The 18,364-nt window shown below is 35.3% G+C and overlaps 2 protein-coding genes across 2 annotated transcripts; one reads left to right on the forward strand and one right to left on the reverse strand.

The window, feature by feature from the left end:
- Nucleotides 1–365: 365 nt before the first annotated feature.
- HELRODRAFT_190218 (hypothetical protein) lies at nucleotides 366–13,853 on the forward strand (the record flags this gene model as incomplete). Its single annotated transcript, XM_009012905.1, has 35 exons — nucleotides 366–494; nucleotides 747–945; nucleotides 1,027–1,172; nucleotides 1,275–1,415; nucleotides 1,538–1,702; nucleotides 2,282–2,410; nucleotides 2,542–2,772; nucleotides 2,840–3,009; nucleotides 3,231–3,389; nucleotides 3,684–3,782; nucleotides 3,891–4,074; nucleotides 4,243–4,414; nucleotides 4,614–4,750; nucleotides 4,923–5,090; nucleotides 5,327–5,419; nucleotides 5,648–5,815; nucleotides 6,136–6,261; nucleotides 6,597–6,734; nucleotides 6,820–6,942; nucleotides 7,151–7,217; nucleotides 7,370–7,443; nucleotides 7,645–7,832; nucleotides 8,604–8,698; nucleotides 9,094–9,266; nucleotides 9,527–9,607; nucleotides 9,801–9,881; nucleotides 10,013–10,114; nucleotides 10,242–10,337; nucleotides 10,454–10,697; nucleotides 10,802–11,526; nucleotides 11,596–11,797; nucleotides 11,963–12,171; nucleotides 12,339–12,752; nucleotides 12,973–13,084; nucleotides 13,181–13,853. 35 exons carry the CDS (start codon nucleotides 366–368, stop codon nucleotides 13,438–13,440), a joined length of 6,000 nt encoding a protein of 1,999 aa, XP_009011153.1. The 3' UTR covers nucleotides 13,441–13,853.
- On the reverse strand, nucleotides 13,809–18,122 carry HELRODRAFT_97098 (hypothetical protein). Its single transcript, XM_009012906.1, has 12 exons — nucleotides 18,007–18,122; nucleotides 17,673–17,819; nucleotides 17,283–17,458; nucleotides 16,892–17,021; nucleotides 16,685–16,765; nucleotides 16,434–16,485; nucleotides 16,009–16,191; nucleotides 15,538–15,768; nucleotides 15,360–15,433; nucleotides 14,909–15,108; nucleotides 14,596–14,746; nucleotides 13,809–14,527 (listed from the first exon to the last, which is right to left on the reverse strand). The coding sequence occupies exons 1-12, from the start codon at nucleotides 18,043–18,045 to the stop codon at nucleotides 14,417–14,419; spliced, it is 1,575 nt and encodes a 524-aa protein (XP_009011154.1). The 5' UTR covers nucleotides 18,046–18,122; the 3' UTR covers nucleotides 13,809–14,416.
- Nucleotides 18,123–18,364: the final 242 nt, after the last annotated feature.

The following is an 18,364-nucleotide window of genomic DNA, read 5'->3' on the forward strand; positions in this document are numbered from 1 at the left end:
GGGTTTTTCCAATTAGTCTTATTTAAAAACCAGCTGTTGCTGTATCATGTGTTTACAGCTCAGTGTATATGCGGTATGAAAATGTATGTATGAATGTATTTATTTATTATGATATATGTATATATATATATATATATATATATATATATATATATATATATATATATATAATATATATATATATATATATATATATGACAGTATTAAAAAAACTTTACGCTATCATTAACGGTTGCGCATTGTTATGCAAAGCTCCATTAGTACCCGTTAGGTGAATGTTGATTGACATGTTCGTTACCTTTACCAGGAATGAGTAATGAATTGTTGATTGTTAATTAGTAGTTATCAATAAAGATAAATTTGGCATGGGAGTCTTTTCAGGATGTACAATTTCCCTGGATTTTAGTAACTCCACGAAAGTGAAGGAGAAAAATGAGCTGAGGCAGTTGGTGACTGACGCTGGTGGCGTTCTGTCCTTCATACTCAACAAGCAGGTACACTTTTATATTTACTTAATCAATCGATTCTAATGCCGAGTTTCAATTCTGGTGTCGGTTACTTGCTTAACTTCTTAACTGCACCTTGACTTGTATTATAATATATTCTATTGCTTCAGTCCTGCTGCTGATATTTTTTATTCTCGAGCTAAAGTTTTATACCAGATCTGGTTTTCAGAATTTGTCTTTTAACTTTTAATATCTATTCATTGTTTATTCTACAATTCAAATTTGCAAAATACACAACAGTGCAAATTTTTGGCCACAAATGATGCTGAAAAAACGAAGAATTCCAGCAAATGCCAAATGGCAATTAAGCTTGATATCGCAGTTGTGTCAACGGCCTACTTGTATGAATGTGTGTCAGCTGGTGCTTTGCTTGACGTTGCAAGGTACAAAATTATTCCCAGTGCTTCTGAACTTTCTTTTGAAAGAGGAATTATATCTGGTTGGCTTATTATTTAAGGGATTTTTATTCTTTTCATTACCTTCAAATATCTAATAAGAATATTTCTCTATTTTAATGAAGACGGGAAGATGACGAAGCCAGGTTCAACGTTGTCAATGTTGACTGCTTCACAATCTGTGAACCTGAAGGTCTGGAGAGCTACTGATGCAAGGAAACCACAATTTGATGAAGATGATTACCATGTCGTGGATTATGCAGTTTTTCTGGTAATTAATTATTCCAAACTGTTTTTAAAATTTCGTTCTGTCAAGAACTCAAAACTTATAACTGTATATTTTATTCATGTTCTAATGAATTATTCATTCAAGAGTTCTGTGAAAAGGGTCAAACAATTGAAAAAAATATTGTACGAAGTTCTTGAACTCCATGCCAGTGAAGTTCCTTCTTCAAACAAATTTTATCATTTCAGAATAGTGTCATGCACTGGCCAATTAAATGCTGAAAATGAGGTTATTTTGAAAGCAAACATTTTTTGTATGTATCTATTCGTACCATTTTCATTCTAAATTTATTTCTTTGTTTTTGATTACTAATTCTATTGTATTGATAAAATATGTGTAATAAAATTTAGACGCTGGACTCGATAGACAAGTTGGAATATAGGTACACAGATGATTCATGCACTGCCATGACAACATTTTCAAAATTGTTTGACGTCATCTCTGCCAATTCTGAAATGAAGCCCACTTCAAATCCAGGGAAATATGCTTGCTCCGTTAAGCTGGAAGAGGCGTGTGTTTTGAGAAACTTCGCTTTTTATTTGTCTGTTCATCTGTTTGTGTTTTTATTTCTTCTAATTTTACTGCATTCCTTCCTTTGTTTGTTCCTTTGTTCATTTCTTTCTTCGTTCTTTCCTTCTTTTGTTCATTTGTTCGTTCGTTGATTTGTTCGTTCGTTTGTTCATGTCTAATGTTCATTTATCATTTGTGAGTTTGTAGATGTGAATGACAATAAGATGAATCTTTTTCAAATGTAATTAACAGATATCTCTTGTTTATTTTGTTGAGATATCTTTTTAATGATGTTTTTCTGAATTGAAATAACGAATGCCATGTTCATAATAATGTGCAAACAAACAAACAAACGAACGAACGAACGAACAAATATATAATGGAAAATTTAAATAAATGGCAATTATTAAATCAGGATGAATTGCCTGCACTAACAAAATTATTCAATTGTACAAAAATACTTAATAAGAAAAATTGCTGACTTTCATTAAATAAAATTATTGACTAGAAAATAGCACGAGATACATAAACCCCTCTGATAACTTAGAAAATATTTTTGAAACACCGCTACTACATCTTAATAGCTCCTTCGTAGCAAGGCTATGTGCATGACGATAAATCGTCCAGAAGATGGGAATTTGGTGGAACAAGTTTGGCAAGAGTCCGTCGGATCACTTGATAATCTTCTGGACTGCCCACTTTCCACTATCAAAGTGAATTTTTGGTTGCGTTTGCACGCTTTCGATGTTTACAACCATTTGCTTATTTGTTTTTGTCACGCGTTGTCTCGAGATGACGACGAGTAAGATGATGATGTTGACAAAGATAACGACATTACCTCAAGACAAAGGTTGACAAAGTGGAAGCCATTCTAGTGCAGATAAAGCAGAAGCTGTCGGGAAATTCCACTAAGCCATCGTCGTCGTCATCGTCATCGCTGTTGTATGCAAACGACAATTCTAAATCACTCGGTCAGCTGCTGGACGAATTTTATGACCTTGTACCACACAAGGCGGCCCATCAAAAAATGGACGTTGATTCAAAATGGCTGGCTTCTAAATTCGATCTATGCCAGGTGAACGATATTGTAATGTTTAAATTTGGAAATTTTGTTTCAAAGTTAATTACAAATCAACAAACAGCTAATTCGGGATATGTTAAATCTCTCTGAAACTACCGGGTTTTCCGACAAATGTCCAACCATTACTAAATATAGATCATTAAAATGCTCCATTAATCTATTAGACGAAAGTGAAAGTGAATATTCTGACGTCATCAACTTCATCAACCAATCAAAGCTTCAACAGGATGGGTCGGTAGAAATGACATTTTTGAATGTATGATGAATGAATGCGTGAATGAAAGAGCGAACGAACGAGTAATGAACAAACGAACGAACAGATTAAACGGTTAGATGAATAGATGGATTAACAGACAGATAGAATTAGATGAATGAACGAAAGATGTAAATTAATGAATCAAATTATAAGAATTATCAGTATGCAACGACCCATTAACTTGTTTATTGTTCAGATATCCTGACATAAGCATCAAGAAAATTTTTAGCATCCACAAGCCATTTGAAGCATCTCTGTTCCAAGAGAATACAAGGAAGAATTTCGATAAAAATGACAACACTGTGAGGTTGTTTCATTGCTCGAGACCTGAAAACGTTGTCGGCATTTTATCAAGGTGATCCTTGTTTGTTTTGTGCTCCACATTCCTGTCTGCTTCAGCAGCTGAAACCTTCTTTTATAACATGCATTTGTTTTTTGTTTTCCGTCTCATTTTTTATTAATACTTTTTATTCAAATTATTTTTTAATAAAATTAAAATTAGACTTGAATTTTCTTAATAAATAGAAGTTATCAGAATATAAATGTTTTTGGAATACGAACAATTCATAATCCCGCTGAAGTTAAAATTAAAATTTCTCAAAATGAAATTCCTTCACCCCAAAGTAATTTTTCTTCTCCAACGCAACAGAGGCTTGCTACTGCCAAAAGTCTTGGATGAAAGAATCGGCGGACCCTTGAACGAAGTGAGAAGATTGGGCGGGGGTATCTATTTTGCTGAATCGGCGAGGTTTGTGGTTGTCCTACGTGTTACCATTTCGTTTATCATTTTGTCGATACTTATGCTTATCATGTCATTTTTTTACCATTGTATTATGATACAATTAACTTCTGACAGTGTTAGTAGCTTGTACTCGATGAAATCTGACCACACATCCTCCCGTTACATGTTCATATGTGAGGTCAATTTAGGGCTGGAGCAGGAGGTCACGAAGGAGTGCCCAGAACTGACCTCACCCCCTCATGGCTACCACAGCGTCCACGCACTTTCGTCAAGGAAAGATCCGTTATCAGTATTTAAGGTTGAGATACTCAATATATCAAATATTTAGATACTTTTTAAGTTTTGCACGTGTTGAAAACTACCTTAAACCAATGGATTTTTTTAAAGATACTTACTTTATCAAATACTTGTTCAAATTAACCAGTTGAGGTATTTTTAAAGTGATTTTTTAAATTTTTTGATACAGGATGATGAGTACGTTATCTATTCGACTAATCAGCAGATGCTTAAATATTTGGTTGAATTTAATTGGTCGACGGATGGGGTAAAGTGTAACGAGGATTTGTATCCGTGCGTCCCATTGGTCGGAAGTGAATTGAATGCTGGCGTTCATGAAGTTTCTCTCAAATTGATGGACTGTAAGATGATGATGACGATGATGATGACGATGATGATGACGATGATGATGACGATGATGATGACGATGATGATGATTTTATTGATTTATATTCACTCTTTGGTTTTTATGTATCAATGTTTTTTATTAAATTCATTCTCAAATTACGGACATTTATCTGGCAAAATCCTAAATTATTAATATTTTTCTATCGCTACCAGTAGCAAGTGATGACGTAGCAAAAATGGCTGACCCTTTGACGAAAGTGAAGGCCGGTCTGTTGACGTCATCGGGAGAGGAGAGCGTGCCAATGAAGTCTGTTGACGTGTTTGTCAAGATGGTTGATTTGGTAGCCGAGGTTGGTCTAGTTATTTACTTTTTTGTAATTATTTCATGTGTTAGGAGGAGATCTCCTTGCATTCGTACCCGGGAATGGCAACTGCAGTGCCAAGTACCTTAATCAGTACGCTATCGCGTCATCCTTCTCTATCTTCACCTACCATCTTTTACAAATTGAACAAAACGTAAAGGTTGTTATACTGCAAGAGTATTTCGAAGCAAAGAAGGCTGTCAAAGGTGTTAAAACTATGCCTGGAGAACCTACTTTCACAGAAGTTAAGTACGTTCTACCACTGGACGACATGGCTACTGTGTGTGGATTTGAAGCTTTCATCAATGATAAGCATATAATTGCTGAAGTAAGCGATCGGTCGGTTGGTTTGTGGGTTGGCTAGTTGTTTGGTTGGCTAGTTGTTTGGTTGGTTGGCTAATTGGCTGGTTAATTTGTTTAAATAATGAATACTTCAATCATCTTTTTATATTTTTCCATATTTTTTGTTGACAATGACGTCATGTTCATCATCGTCATCGTTCTCACCATCACCATAATTTTGATTATTATTTTTCATCACAAATATTGCTACTTGGTCGTCAGGTGAAAGAGAAGGAAAAAGCGAGAAAAGAATACAAGGAGGCAGTCAGCAAAGGACATGGTGCGTATCTTATGGACCAAGATGAACAAGTACCGGTAGGTCTGTGTGATGGTGATGATGGTAGTTGTGGTGGTGGTGATGATGATAATAATGATGATGACGACGACGATGATCTTCATAGATAAACTGGTAAAAAAAGTGATTCGACTTTGAAAGTAAATATTCTGATGGATGATTATTAAAATTGAAATAAATAAATAAATGAAATAGATTTAGTTAATATTCTTCTCCACCTACATGCATTTCTTTCCATTTATCTCCAGGATCTTTTCACCATAAGCATTGGCAACCTGCCTGACGATTGCAACGCCGTCATAAAGATAACATACGTAACTGAACTATCAGTAGATGCACACGGAAACATCTGTTTCAAACTTCCGGGGTGTGTTGCTCCTTGGAAACAGGACGACATGATGGGTGACCTCACTCAGGTTGGGTGGAATTGGTTAGGGTTAGGTTTCTTTTGTATGTACTATGAACAATTGGAAAATTCATTTTTTCTTTATTCAATTAATAAAAAAAATCAAGTTTGTCGAATTCGGCAAAATAAAAATTGAATGTTTAATTGAATGAATGGTTGTGATTGAAATGTGCTCGTCTTAAAAATATAAACATTCAAAGCGTTTAACAAATATTTAAATCTAAGCTAGTCCAATGATTTAATTTTTTAGGCTTTGGTGATTTTATTTTATGCCGGCCTAATGAGATGACGCAAATTTTGTTTGAGAAAAAATGTAAAACAAAACGGCAGAGAGCCACGAGAACGGATTGGGTGCATTCGGGAGATGTCACGAAAACAAACCTTCAGGTCATGGTTGAGATGCCCTCTGAGATAAGGTCAATAACGTCGCCCACTCACGTCATCAGGGTCAAGGTGGTTTGTTTGTTTTGTCAGTTGTTCGTTTTGTTGGTCAGCATTTGTTGGCTTGTGTTAACTGGTTGTTGCTTGTCTTCTCGATTTGCATTTGAACGCCATCACTGCGGCGCGAGATCGCACGCTCTACTTGCGCGCTCTCACAAGACAACATGTACGAAACATACCAGTATGCAATGACAACCGTGCGTGAAACATGTAAGACGATTGTCGTAACGTGCGAAGCTTGCAAGTGTTCAGAACATGATCTGTGACGTCCACACACACACACAATTTACACCAATTTACAAGTTTCCTAAAAACTGCCATCGTAACCATCGTCGCTACGCCATCATTAGGAAACAGCGACAAAAGCTGTGGTGGAAACGGCACCGAACGTTCGACTGAACAGGGGATTCGAACTTGTCGTAGCACTGGCACAGATCCACGTGCCACGAATGTGGGTGGAACAACATCCAGACCAGCAGGACAGCAGGGTGAGTTAAGAGTTTGACTCTACAAATCTTACCATTTTTTTCGAAAATTTAATAAATAAAAATTATGATTTTTTCTCTTAAATAGGCCTGCATGTTAACTTTCTACCCCGAGTTTGAGAGTACATCATTGGACAAATATGAGATCGTCTTCATTGTCGACCAATCACAATCGATGGCCCATTCCAAGGCGTTCGAGACCGCCAGAATGGTTGGTGTTGATGAAATGAGAATAGCGAGATAATAACTTGCATCTTGTCTGATCACATTTTTAAAGATTTCACGAATAATATTTAATATATTTTTTTCATAATTAAAAAATCTTGCAACGGAAAAAAGGAAGGAGGTGGTTTTTTCATTCCGTCGTTTATTCATTCATTCAATAATTCATTTGTTCATTCATTCGTTCATTCATCAAGGTGCTGATGATGTTTTTGAAGAGATTACCCGACAACTGTTTATTTAACATCATTCTCTATGGAACAGGTTAATGAATATATGACAAGTAGGTTTAGGTTTATTGTTTATGAGGAGTCCGACTATAATTTTTTTAAACTCTATCAACATGCTAGTAAGTTGGGCTTATATAATTTAAGACATTGGTTATTTTTATTTTTACATTTGCCGATTGACTACAGACTTTTCAAGGTTATTTGTCGCAAGCAAGCACGTAAATGAATCAACGTTAAAAGAAGCACGTGGATTTTTGGAAGTGAGTTTTTTTAAAATTTTCAAATTAATGAAAATTATTTGGTTTCGTCACGTATTCGGTTAAATAAATAATTAAGTAATTGAATAAATGGTTAATAGATGAACAATTTTTCAATTAAATTTAACATTAGTTTGTTTGATCTTTCATCTCAACAAATCAGAAACAACGACCACATTAAGAAACTAAAACAATTTCACCCAGAAATCAACATCACTTTTGGGAAACACAGATCTCTTCCCGATCTTGAAAAAGTATTTGATCCTTTCATCTCCATCACTGACCAGGAATCTGCTGCTGATAAGTGATGGCTACTTGGATAGCGAAGCGGAAGTATTCCGGATTGTGAAGCAATTTCCAGACACAACGAGATTGTTCTCTGTTGGAGTAGGGTCTGTCTTTTGTAGAATGGCCAATTTTTTTATTTTAAAATCTTTGAAATTTGAGATGTTGGGACTTTGAAATTTGGGATTGGGACTTTGAAATTTGGGATTGAAACATTATGCGTAAGCATCTATTTAGCTATTAGACTTAGCTGTTAAACTCTGGTGTTACGAAACGATACGATACAATACGATTGAAATTTGGTAAGTTGGGACTTAAAGTTTTGGATTTGGGACGTTGAAATTCTCGATGTTGATAATATCAACAATCTATGAAGTTTGCTTGCTACATGCCACCATATCCAATTTCTTGTTGGAGTTGGGTTTGTGGTTTTGTAGTTTTTCGGGTTTTAAAATCATGGTTAACGTTGAAAATAAGAATATGGGTGATCAAATAATCAATCTTTACTAAACTACAGTCATTTCGTTTGCTTGTCGCACGGCAATTATAGCCACCTTAGCTAATTCTTTTAACTTTTAAATGCTAATTTGTTAAATTAAATTTTAATTTTAAATAGTTTGAACACATCAAAAATTTTTTTTGAAATGTTTGAATTTTATTTTGATTTAAAAAATGTAAAGGAACAAATAAAAAAACAAATTAAATTGAAAGAACACAACATAACAGAACATGGCATAGCATAACATAACATAACGTAAAATAACACGATGATTTTTATAGTGTTTCAAGGAGACTAAAAGTTTGTGACAGGACCATTCTGAAATGATGTTAAATAATTTTAGTTTACAATTTAATAAATTTTAATAAAACGCCCACAGAACAACAGCCAACAACTATTGTTTGAAAAACTTGGCGCGCGTCGGTCATGGAACCTATGAATATTTTGACGACCTCTTCAAGTTTAAATGGCAAGGTGAATGAGTGAGTAAGTGAGTGAGTGAGCGTGTGAGTGAGTGAGTGAGTGAGCGAATGAGTGAATGAATGAGTGAGTGAGTGAGCGTGTGAGTGAGTGAGTGAGTGAGTGAGTGAGTGAGTGAGTGAGTGAGTGAGTGAGTGAGTGAGTGAGTGAGTGAGTGAGTGAGTGAGTTGGTTAGTCACAACACCATAATCGTTATAATATATATATATGATTGGCGAGTTAGCTCAGTCGGTAGAAGTGGCCTGGTTCGAGTCTGTCCGACACTCAAAAAGTATCATTCGCCGTGCTCTTATGATGCGGTGTTTGCGCGGGCATGCATAATGCGCATGTACCGCCAATGATGTACCACAGTAACTGATAATAATATTTTCGTAATTTTCAACTTGCAGCTAAAGTAAACAGTCACCTGGAAAAATTCATCCAGCCAGCATTATCCGACATATCGATTGAATGGCAGAACTTCAACGACGTGGTCGACATCGTACAGGCTCCAGCCATGTTTAGCGCCCTCTTCAATAACTCCAGGCTCGTTGTCTATGGTTTCGCTCCTGACTGTACAATGGTTCGTGTCTTTGTTCATTCCATTCACTGACTGATTGGCCAGTTGGTTGATTGAGTGATTGATTCATTGGCTGATTGACTGACTGATTGATTGATTGATTAGCTAATAGATTAGTTGACTGGCTGGTTAGTTGGTTGATTGATTGATTCATACATTGGTTGATGATTGATGAATTAATTCATTTATTGGTTGGTGATTGATTGATTGATTATCCGCTAAATTGATTGATTAGTTGATTGATTGGTTGATTATGTCCTCAGGCAAAACTGAGAGCTAAAGTTAAGGGTCGAGAGATATCAACGATCGTATCAACGTCCGAACTAAGCATTACAACAGGACATGTTTGTTCTCATCGTTGTTATCATTATTATCACCATTTTCACTTTTAATGTTATTTTTCACCATAATAATTATTTTCATCATCATTATGTTGTACAACGACAGCAAAACACCACAAAAAACAACACAAGCAAACAAACGAACGAACAAACAAAACTCGTACACGCACACACGCACGCACGCACACATTTCAAGGTGATACACAGATTGGCAGCGAGATCAATCATACAAGACTGGTCTTGCGGAACACTTTCAATGAATCAACTAGAAGATGAAGTCAGTCGTCGTATTAATAAAAATGTTTAATTAATTATTACATTCAATCGTTCGTTCATTCATTAATTCATTCATTCGTTCGTGCGTTCGTTCATTCTTCGTTCGATCATTCATTCAAATGTTGGATGTAGGTGATTAAAAGATTAAGAATGAAGTACATTATAAATCTGAGCATTCAACACTCCATCATCACTCAGTACACGAGTTTCATTGCTGTCGAGGAAAGAAAGGAGGTGGTTTTTCATTCCGTCGTTCATTCTTTCATTCATTCATTCACTCGTTCATTCATTCATTCATTCACCTATTCGTTTTTTCATTCCATTTTCCTAACTCCAATACGAACAACGACGAACAAAACAGAATGAACAGTTCCATACTATTGATAAAGGCAAAATTGTGAAAGATTGCGTTGTGGACCAACTGCCTTATATGGACTGGAGACCAACCATTTGCAGAGTATGTATGTAGTTGTTTGGCTTGCCGAACAATTTTTTATTTTCATTTTTAAATTCAATTAATTATATTAACTTAAAATTAATTTTTTATTTTTATTCTAAAAATAAACTTTCAAGGTCAAACTTCTCACTCACGACGGTCAGAGCACGTACGCAGACATCAAAGAATCCAGTACTTTAAAGGACCTGATATCCATGATACCAACAATCATCACGTCATCTTCCACCGACAACTTCGTCCTCTGGACTCTGACCGATGCCATTTTCCTGAATGTTGCTGACATGGAGATGAACGTTTGGGATTTATATGGCAGTCTGGTGGATGGAGTTCTCTGCCTGCCAACTTCGATCAATATCACAGGTAGTTATAATTTTCATGGCGGAAGGATAGGCTCGTAAAATATTCTCCCTACAATGGATTGAATTGATGTTCGTAATATTTTCAGTGTATTCTATCACCAACAGATGAGAAATCCATCCTAAGTAATGCAGACTTCAGAAAAGAGCAAGTGCGACTGCTACTTTCGAGCATTGATACTATCAGTCGTGGGGTCTTCGAAAAGATATTCGATCACATCCCTATGAAGTTGGAAACATTACACAAGTCTACCGAGGCTTGTTTGGAAGGTGGACAGCACGAAGCCGTTGGTTTCGCTTATGTTGATGATGATTTTTCGTTCAGAAATCTCAGCAAGAATGTTGAGCTCCAAGATGACGAAGATATGCCTCTGCACGAATCAGAAGAAGAAAACGAAACTGGTTTTATTTCACCATTAATTATTACAAATGGACCATTCCAACAAACACACGCACCACCCCCTTTGTCATACGCACCCCATCCTTCACTGCACGCACCCCCTCATCTACTATTTGGACAACCTCCATCACTTGCACCTCTTCTACCTTCCCAGAAAGCACTTGCACTTCAGAAAGTATTTCATCAGGTGAAGCTTCAAAAAGATTCTGCTTCAGAGCCATCATCACTAAAGTTAAAATTTCCACCACACCCATTGGCCACACCAGCACCACCCCAACCCCCACCCCCACCGCAACAAGCAGCAGCACTGACAGGCCGTTCCATGCCAACTTATTCTGAAATGTCTGCAATAAGTTCTGACCAATCAACTGTTGCAGCATCCTTTCTTGAGTCACTGCCTGATTCGTCATCGTTGAGGTTTAGAACTGCTAAGGTACAACAACTACAGAAGCCGCCACTATTACAACCACCACCACCACCACCGCTACCATTACCGCAACAGAACGCTCTAGTAGAGGAAACAAAACTGAGAAGAAAACAAGCTCTTCCACTTAAAAGCGATTTGCCGCTGCCACCATCTCCACTGCCAAGAAACTCACTTCTAACGAATTTACTTGAATCTGCCTGTGCAAAGGAATTTGAATTGTCACCCCCAGTAATGCTTGGAAGGAAGAAGACAACAGTAGAAAGTAGTTGTTTTGTTGGTATGTTTGTTGTGCTGTGTTCGTGTTATTGGCTGCCGGTTTGGGATGTTATTTGTTGTTGGTTGTTGTGTGTTTGCTGAGTTGTTCAACATTCTTTAAATTTGGTGATGAGCATTGATGAAAAAGGTAAACAAATTTTATATATTTTTTAATATTTTTATATAGCTTCTAAAAGTTTGCGGTTGTTGGAACCGGAGCAGCTGCAGTTACAACAACAGCAGCAACAACAACAAAAACAACAGCTGCAGCAGCTGATTCAGCGACAAACTGTTCATGAATATAGGCCATTTGAAAAAAAACCTAAAGATGACCATCGCTTTCGTCGGCCTAAGTCTGATGATAAGAGAATATTTAATGAGATATTTCTGAGAAAGGTTTTTTTTATTACTTCTAATAACATTTAAAAAAAATATTAATTATAACTCAGTTGAATTTTACATGAATGTTATTTCACCGAAAATTGAAATTCAATTCACTAGGATTCATAAACTTGAAAATGATTTTTTATTAAACTTAAAAAAATCATCGAAAATTTTTAAAGGCGGTTTATAACGATTACGATTACGAAGACGACGGTGACGGTAATAGTAGAGCTGATATTGTGGAGTCATGTTGTTCAAGCAAAGCACCGGATCTGTCACGTAGTAGTTCCTCACGTAGTAGTTCCTTCAAAGTCTGTGTAGCCGATGCAGCTTTTAAGGACGGCGGTTGGAGGAGCTTTTACGGAAAAAGAAAAAAATATAAATTGAAAAGGAATATTGCAGCGGATATAGCGAGTGAGAAAGATGAAAGTTCTTGTGACGATTCGCTGTCGTCCATGGTGGACATGTTTGAAGAAGGTCAGCTGGAAAACCAACTTGAAGAAGATGATGGAGATGAAGAAGATCGTGCAACTATTAACAACGTGAAAACTTTTGTGAAAGAGTTGGACAAATTGTTGGCTCTAGCAATTGAGGTTTTGGATTTATGTGCTTGTGTGTTGTCAAAAATTTTGTTAATTTTTGATTTGTGTGTGTGTGTGCGGCCTTGTCAAAAATTGTGTTAATAGTTACTTTTTCCCTGTTGTAACTTTTCTGAGATGTAGTTAAATATTTGTTTGATACACTCCAAACTTTGCAACAAATTGCTCTCAGTAGCCTACAGCTATTCAATTGCGAATAAATTTCTTCGAACAGGATGGCCAGGAAGTAGCTTATTGGGAGCCAAACGAGGAAGTGGAATCCCTGCTGAGATGTAAAGTGAAAGTCGACATCGGAGATATTTGTAAAAATTTTCCTGGAGTTTACGGTTTGTGCTAATAATAAAAAATATTTGTTTGATCTAAAACTTAGTAAAACAACAATTAATTCCCTTAACTATCTTCAATATATTCTGTCCAAGCAGGCGCAGATGATTTCCAACGTATCAACCGTTTCTACGTCCTGCACCTTGCAGTTTGCCATGCCATCCGCACGATGAAACGTCTCCAGTTGAACTTCTCCAAACTGGCCTCTTACATTTGGGACTATCTGCCATACAAGAAGGCCGTTCTTATCTGCAAACTCGTCTATTACTTCATGACGATTCGGAAAATGTATCCAAAAATTGCTGATGGATGGAGTAATGATTTTGGAGATGAAGACATGAACAAGTTTAGTGGATGAACTATCATACACTTAAAATCGTTACATAATGACTTAACATTTATTTGCTATCGTTTATTAATAATGTTTCTGATATAAACATTTTTGTTCGTCTGCCTTTTTTTATATCCTAATATCGTTTACCACAACGGTAGTTTAATTTTTTATCGAATCGTAGTTAAAATGATTTGCAAGCTGAATGACTAATGGTGGACAGTACTCGGTGAAAATTGTGATATTAATTTGTAACGAAATTATTAAACTTTGTTTTAGAAAAATTAATGCCAGAACTTCATTTTTCATTTATCGATATTTCCTTCAACAAACGATTGTTGAGTAGTTAAGCTGACGTTTGTTGAAGGGTGCGCCAGATATATAGGCTGCAACATTTTTGTATGTTTTTCTTGGCAAAGTAAAAGAATTTAATTTCGGTTTTTCAGAAATATTTTCAACAGTAAACAAATTTGCACCACATTATAATTTGAGAAGGAAATTTAAAAATTATAATTATATTATATTCAATTTATTTCGCCAAAAACATATTAATGATGAGAAAAAATATTTAATATATTTATAGCATCATCATACATTTGACCAAGAGCAGTGCAGCGCAATGATATCAATTCGAATATTGTAAATATAGTAGAATCATTTATTGGAACATTGAGAAAATAAAAATGCTATACATAACAACGACAATCGTGCCAAAAAAATAATTAACAAATGAAGCTAGTAACAAAATTAAACATTAATATAATTATAATATAAAACAATTCATCTAATGGCATTTAAATTCAAATTAATTTAAACATTCATTCTCAACAATACGAACAAAACCAAACCAACAAATCAATGAACACAACATGATAACAATGTTCCTAACGAAAAATTGATAACACAAAAAAAACCATTCCAAAAATGTTGTTTTTAACAGGACATAACATTTAGATTAAAACAACCAGTAACATAAAATACAATTTGATAATTTTATGTAACATTATTTTATATGGACATTTTTGAGTATCTTACTCTTCAATTGACCTTTCACAGTACACAAGGGCAGTGACCTCCACACCACCTTCAACTCTTCGTCTGTTTTTAGGTCAGCCTAAGAAAAAAAAGTTGTTACGTATGCTATTTCCATAAAAAAAAAAACTAAAAAGGCCAGTTGCATACCTGTAATTTATCCCACACTTTCCTCTCCAGCTCGTTACTAGCGTCACATGCGTCCTCATGGTTACTAAGTTCATTAAAATGACCTTCTGTGAAAATTTTGTCACCAGGTTTGGAGCCCTCAGGTACTGATATTAACTCCGTCACTTTTTGTCTGTGTCGATAGGAGGTTAATAATTTTTTGTTGGGAAAAGTGATAAAAATAGAGATTTCTTCGTAAACCAGAAAATAATCGGTGCGTTTTACTAAACAAAGAGTAAAACTATAAAAAAATAAACATAATGAAAGGGACTCAACCAGAAAAAGTACTACCAACTTGCCGACAGCGCAGAGCATAACAGCTTTCGATTCGACACCTTTCAGTAGGACAGGTTTCAAATTGCAGAGGAACATTCCCATCTTACCTCTCAGCTCCTCCTGGCTCAAAACATTTGCCAGAGCGGAAACAACAGATCGAGGACCTGATAAATCGCCAACATTCACAGTGCACACGTACAGACTGTTTGTCTCAGGATGCTGTGAGGAAAATGAACGTTGGAGTAACTATTTAGAAAAATGTGAATGTAATTATATCGGAGCAACTAACCATCTAGGGACGTGAATGTAACGAAATAAAATAAAGTAATTTAATTTAAAATTAGAAAACATATCCATGAATGAATGAGTTTGACTGCATTTGACTGCACAACAAACCTTATATCATACTAAGACGCATGCTGTATGAATAAATGAAACAGTTAATAGGTAATAAGTAAATAAATAAATACCTGTTTAACATCTTCAATCAATCCTACTCTGAGATCCATTAAGGAAGGTGAGAGATCGTCATCAACAACGTTGGCTGTGTGGCAGCGTTATCAATGTTCACAAATAACGCTATCATTAATGATAGTATCATCATCACTATCAAGTATACATCGTCACCATCATAATCAAGACAATCACCTTTTGTGTGGGCAGGCTTGCCAGCAGGATAGGCCTGTTGAATTAGTTTGATGTTCTCAGGAGTGGTGAAATCCTTCCTGATGGGTTCCAGCAAAACGTTGAGGTACTTTTCAATGGCACCTTTGAGGTCCCCTGGATGCACCTCTTGTTTGGCGAATGCAGTTTCTAGAGAATCGTAATCTTTGAATGTTAGTGTTCCTCCAAAACTTTCTGGTCGTTCTATTACGAAATCTGTTTCAAGAAATGTTCATTTCAAACTGTTTAAACTAGATCATTTATGTACATATATGTTGAATACTTTAAAAAGCCCTACTTAAAAGAGCAATTCTATAAGCAGATCTTAAACAAAAATCCAAATGTTCTAATTGAAAAGTTTCAAGTGTTAAATATATGCAAATTTCATCCATCATTAATATCAAAAACAGTGTTAGTAACACAAAAAATCATTCACAAATCTCAAAAACAAGCAACCTTTTCCAGAATTAAGAGGAAAGAGGACAGATTTAGTGAATGCAAGGATGCCATTGTTCTCGATGTTTCCAGGCTCACAAAATGCTTTTTTAAGTTTCTTCTTTAAACTGGCGCTGGAATCCAGAAGATCAATTTTTGAGTCTTCCTCCGAGGAACTCATCTTTGTTCCAGTTAGACCAGGGACTGTGAGAGATGGTGATGTTTTTGTGAGGGTGTGTAAGTGTGAATGAAAAGATGACGATGTTTTGTGAGGGTGTGTGTAACAGAAAGATAGTGAAGGGGTAATGAAAATAGGCTGTAGAAAAGTTTATAAATAAATGAGGTAGAAATAAGTTTGGTGGAATAAAATCAGGTCTGATAATATCCAACAGTGTTTCAACATCATAATTTTATATAAAAAAAGAAGCATAATTGGAATAGCTAACCCATGGGATTCATCAGATGAATTCTCTTCTCATATCCCAAGGCAGGCATGTACTAGAAACAGCAGAATAAAATTTTTGAAGGATTCATTCTACTGAATTGCTACTCTAAATAAATTGCTATCATTTATTACCAATAATGTAACAATTAATGATTAAATCGTACAAAACATGCAATCTATTACTATTAAAAAACTATAAATATATGTTTAAAAATAAAAAAAATACAAAAGGTAGAGAAAATGATTGAGTACCTTTTCAGCAAAGACAAAAATTTTCCTCTGATCAACACCACCAAACTGGGCATCAACTTTCAGGTACTCTTCATCTAAAGCCTTCATGTATGTATGAAAAGTGACATTATGTGGTCAGATAAGAAGTTATTCAGCTTACATATCAATTAACGATACAACCAACCAACCAACCAACCATACAATCAACTAACCAACCAACCAACCAACCTGCAGACCAGGATAGAGCAAGCCACTGAGAAGTGCATTATCAACCTGTTTGACAACCTCAGCTCCCGCCTTCTTTGCATCATGTTCTGTTACAATGGTGGCCATTTTGTACACATCCATCGTGTATTCTCTATGTGTACGTGAGTGTACAATTGAATATGAACATAAGTGTGCATAATTTTGTACAAACTTTTACAGATGATGTGATACACCAATAAATAATTCCAAGACTAGAATAATTTTCCATATATAGGCACACAAAATGTATGTTTATTTGGAAAAATTCCATTTCATGACATAGTCTTGCACGAATGCATATTCATAATTATCATTGATGATTAATGAAAAAAACTGACATACAGTCTTGCGCAAATGCATGTGAACTACAGACTTTGATAATTGGTAATCAGTTCCTCTGACAAACTTCAACTTTTCAAGAGGCACTCCAATGCTGGTGAGCATGGACTTGATGATCCGCTCGTAGTAAAGAGTTCGAAACTGCACTGTCTCCCACGAGGCCTTCAAGTTGTCCAGCACCGCATGCAGGTCTGCCAACAGGATTGTTACCTGGTTGAAAACAAATGAATTTAAAAAAAAAAAAACTTCATAATGTTCTTTAAGGTTTGAGACCAAACACATAAAAAAAGCACTATAAAAAATAATTTATTAAATTTTAAAAATTTTAATGATTTATTATAATTTTAAACTTTAAACATTTAAAGTTTAAATTTAAACAAAATAAATACTTTAAAAATAGTTTTTAAATTTAGTATCCTCCCACCTCACAGCCTGCTTTCAGAAAATCGGCAATCTTGCACATGGGTACAAAGTAGGCTATGTGGGGTTTGCCAGTTGTGGCAGTCCCCCAATACACCTTCAAATCCCGCTCCTTCAGGATTGAGATCAACTTTTCCTGCCCTATGACCTCCTGTTGTAAGAATTCATAATTACTAATTTGATCATTTTAACTTTAATTTATTAATTAATTACAATGAAACACACAGACACACACACACAGACGCATACACGCATGTAAAAAAATTTGGAGATGATGAAATCAATTCAGTCCCGACATGATCTGTGAGAAAGTTTAATAATGTACAAAAATGAAATACCTGTAGATTTCTTGTTATGAATTCTAACTTTGTCTCCATTTTCAATAATTGCCGGAACGAGTTTTATGTGAAATATTGATGAAATTTCCTATATAGCGATAATACACCACTGAAAAATAAACAGATGGCATAGAACTTGAAGTTATTTTTAAATAATATTCGGTTTTCGTTTTTTAAATTGTTGATATCGTTGAAATCTATTAAATAAGCTTGAAATAAATATAAAAAATCTTGCTAATAATACAATTTTTTAATAATAACATTTAAATTTTTACTTTTCAAGCGTTTTCTTTCAAGATTGTGAAAGTTGATTGCCATAGCAACCAAACTGGCTCAGCTGAGTGCGATTTACGTTGCC

This window comes from Helobdella robusta (assembly GCF_000326865.2).
Source record: "Helobdella robusta unplaced genomic scaffold HELROscaffold_11, whole genome shotgun sequence".
Lineage (NCBI taxonomy): Eukaryota > Metazoa > Annelida > Clitellata > Rhynchobdellida > Glossiphoniidae > Helobdella > Helobdella robusta.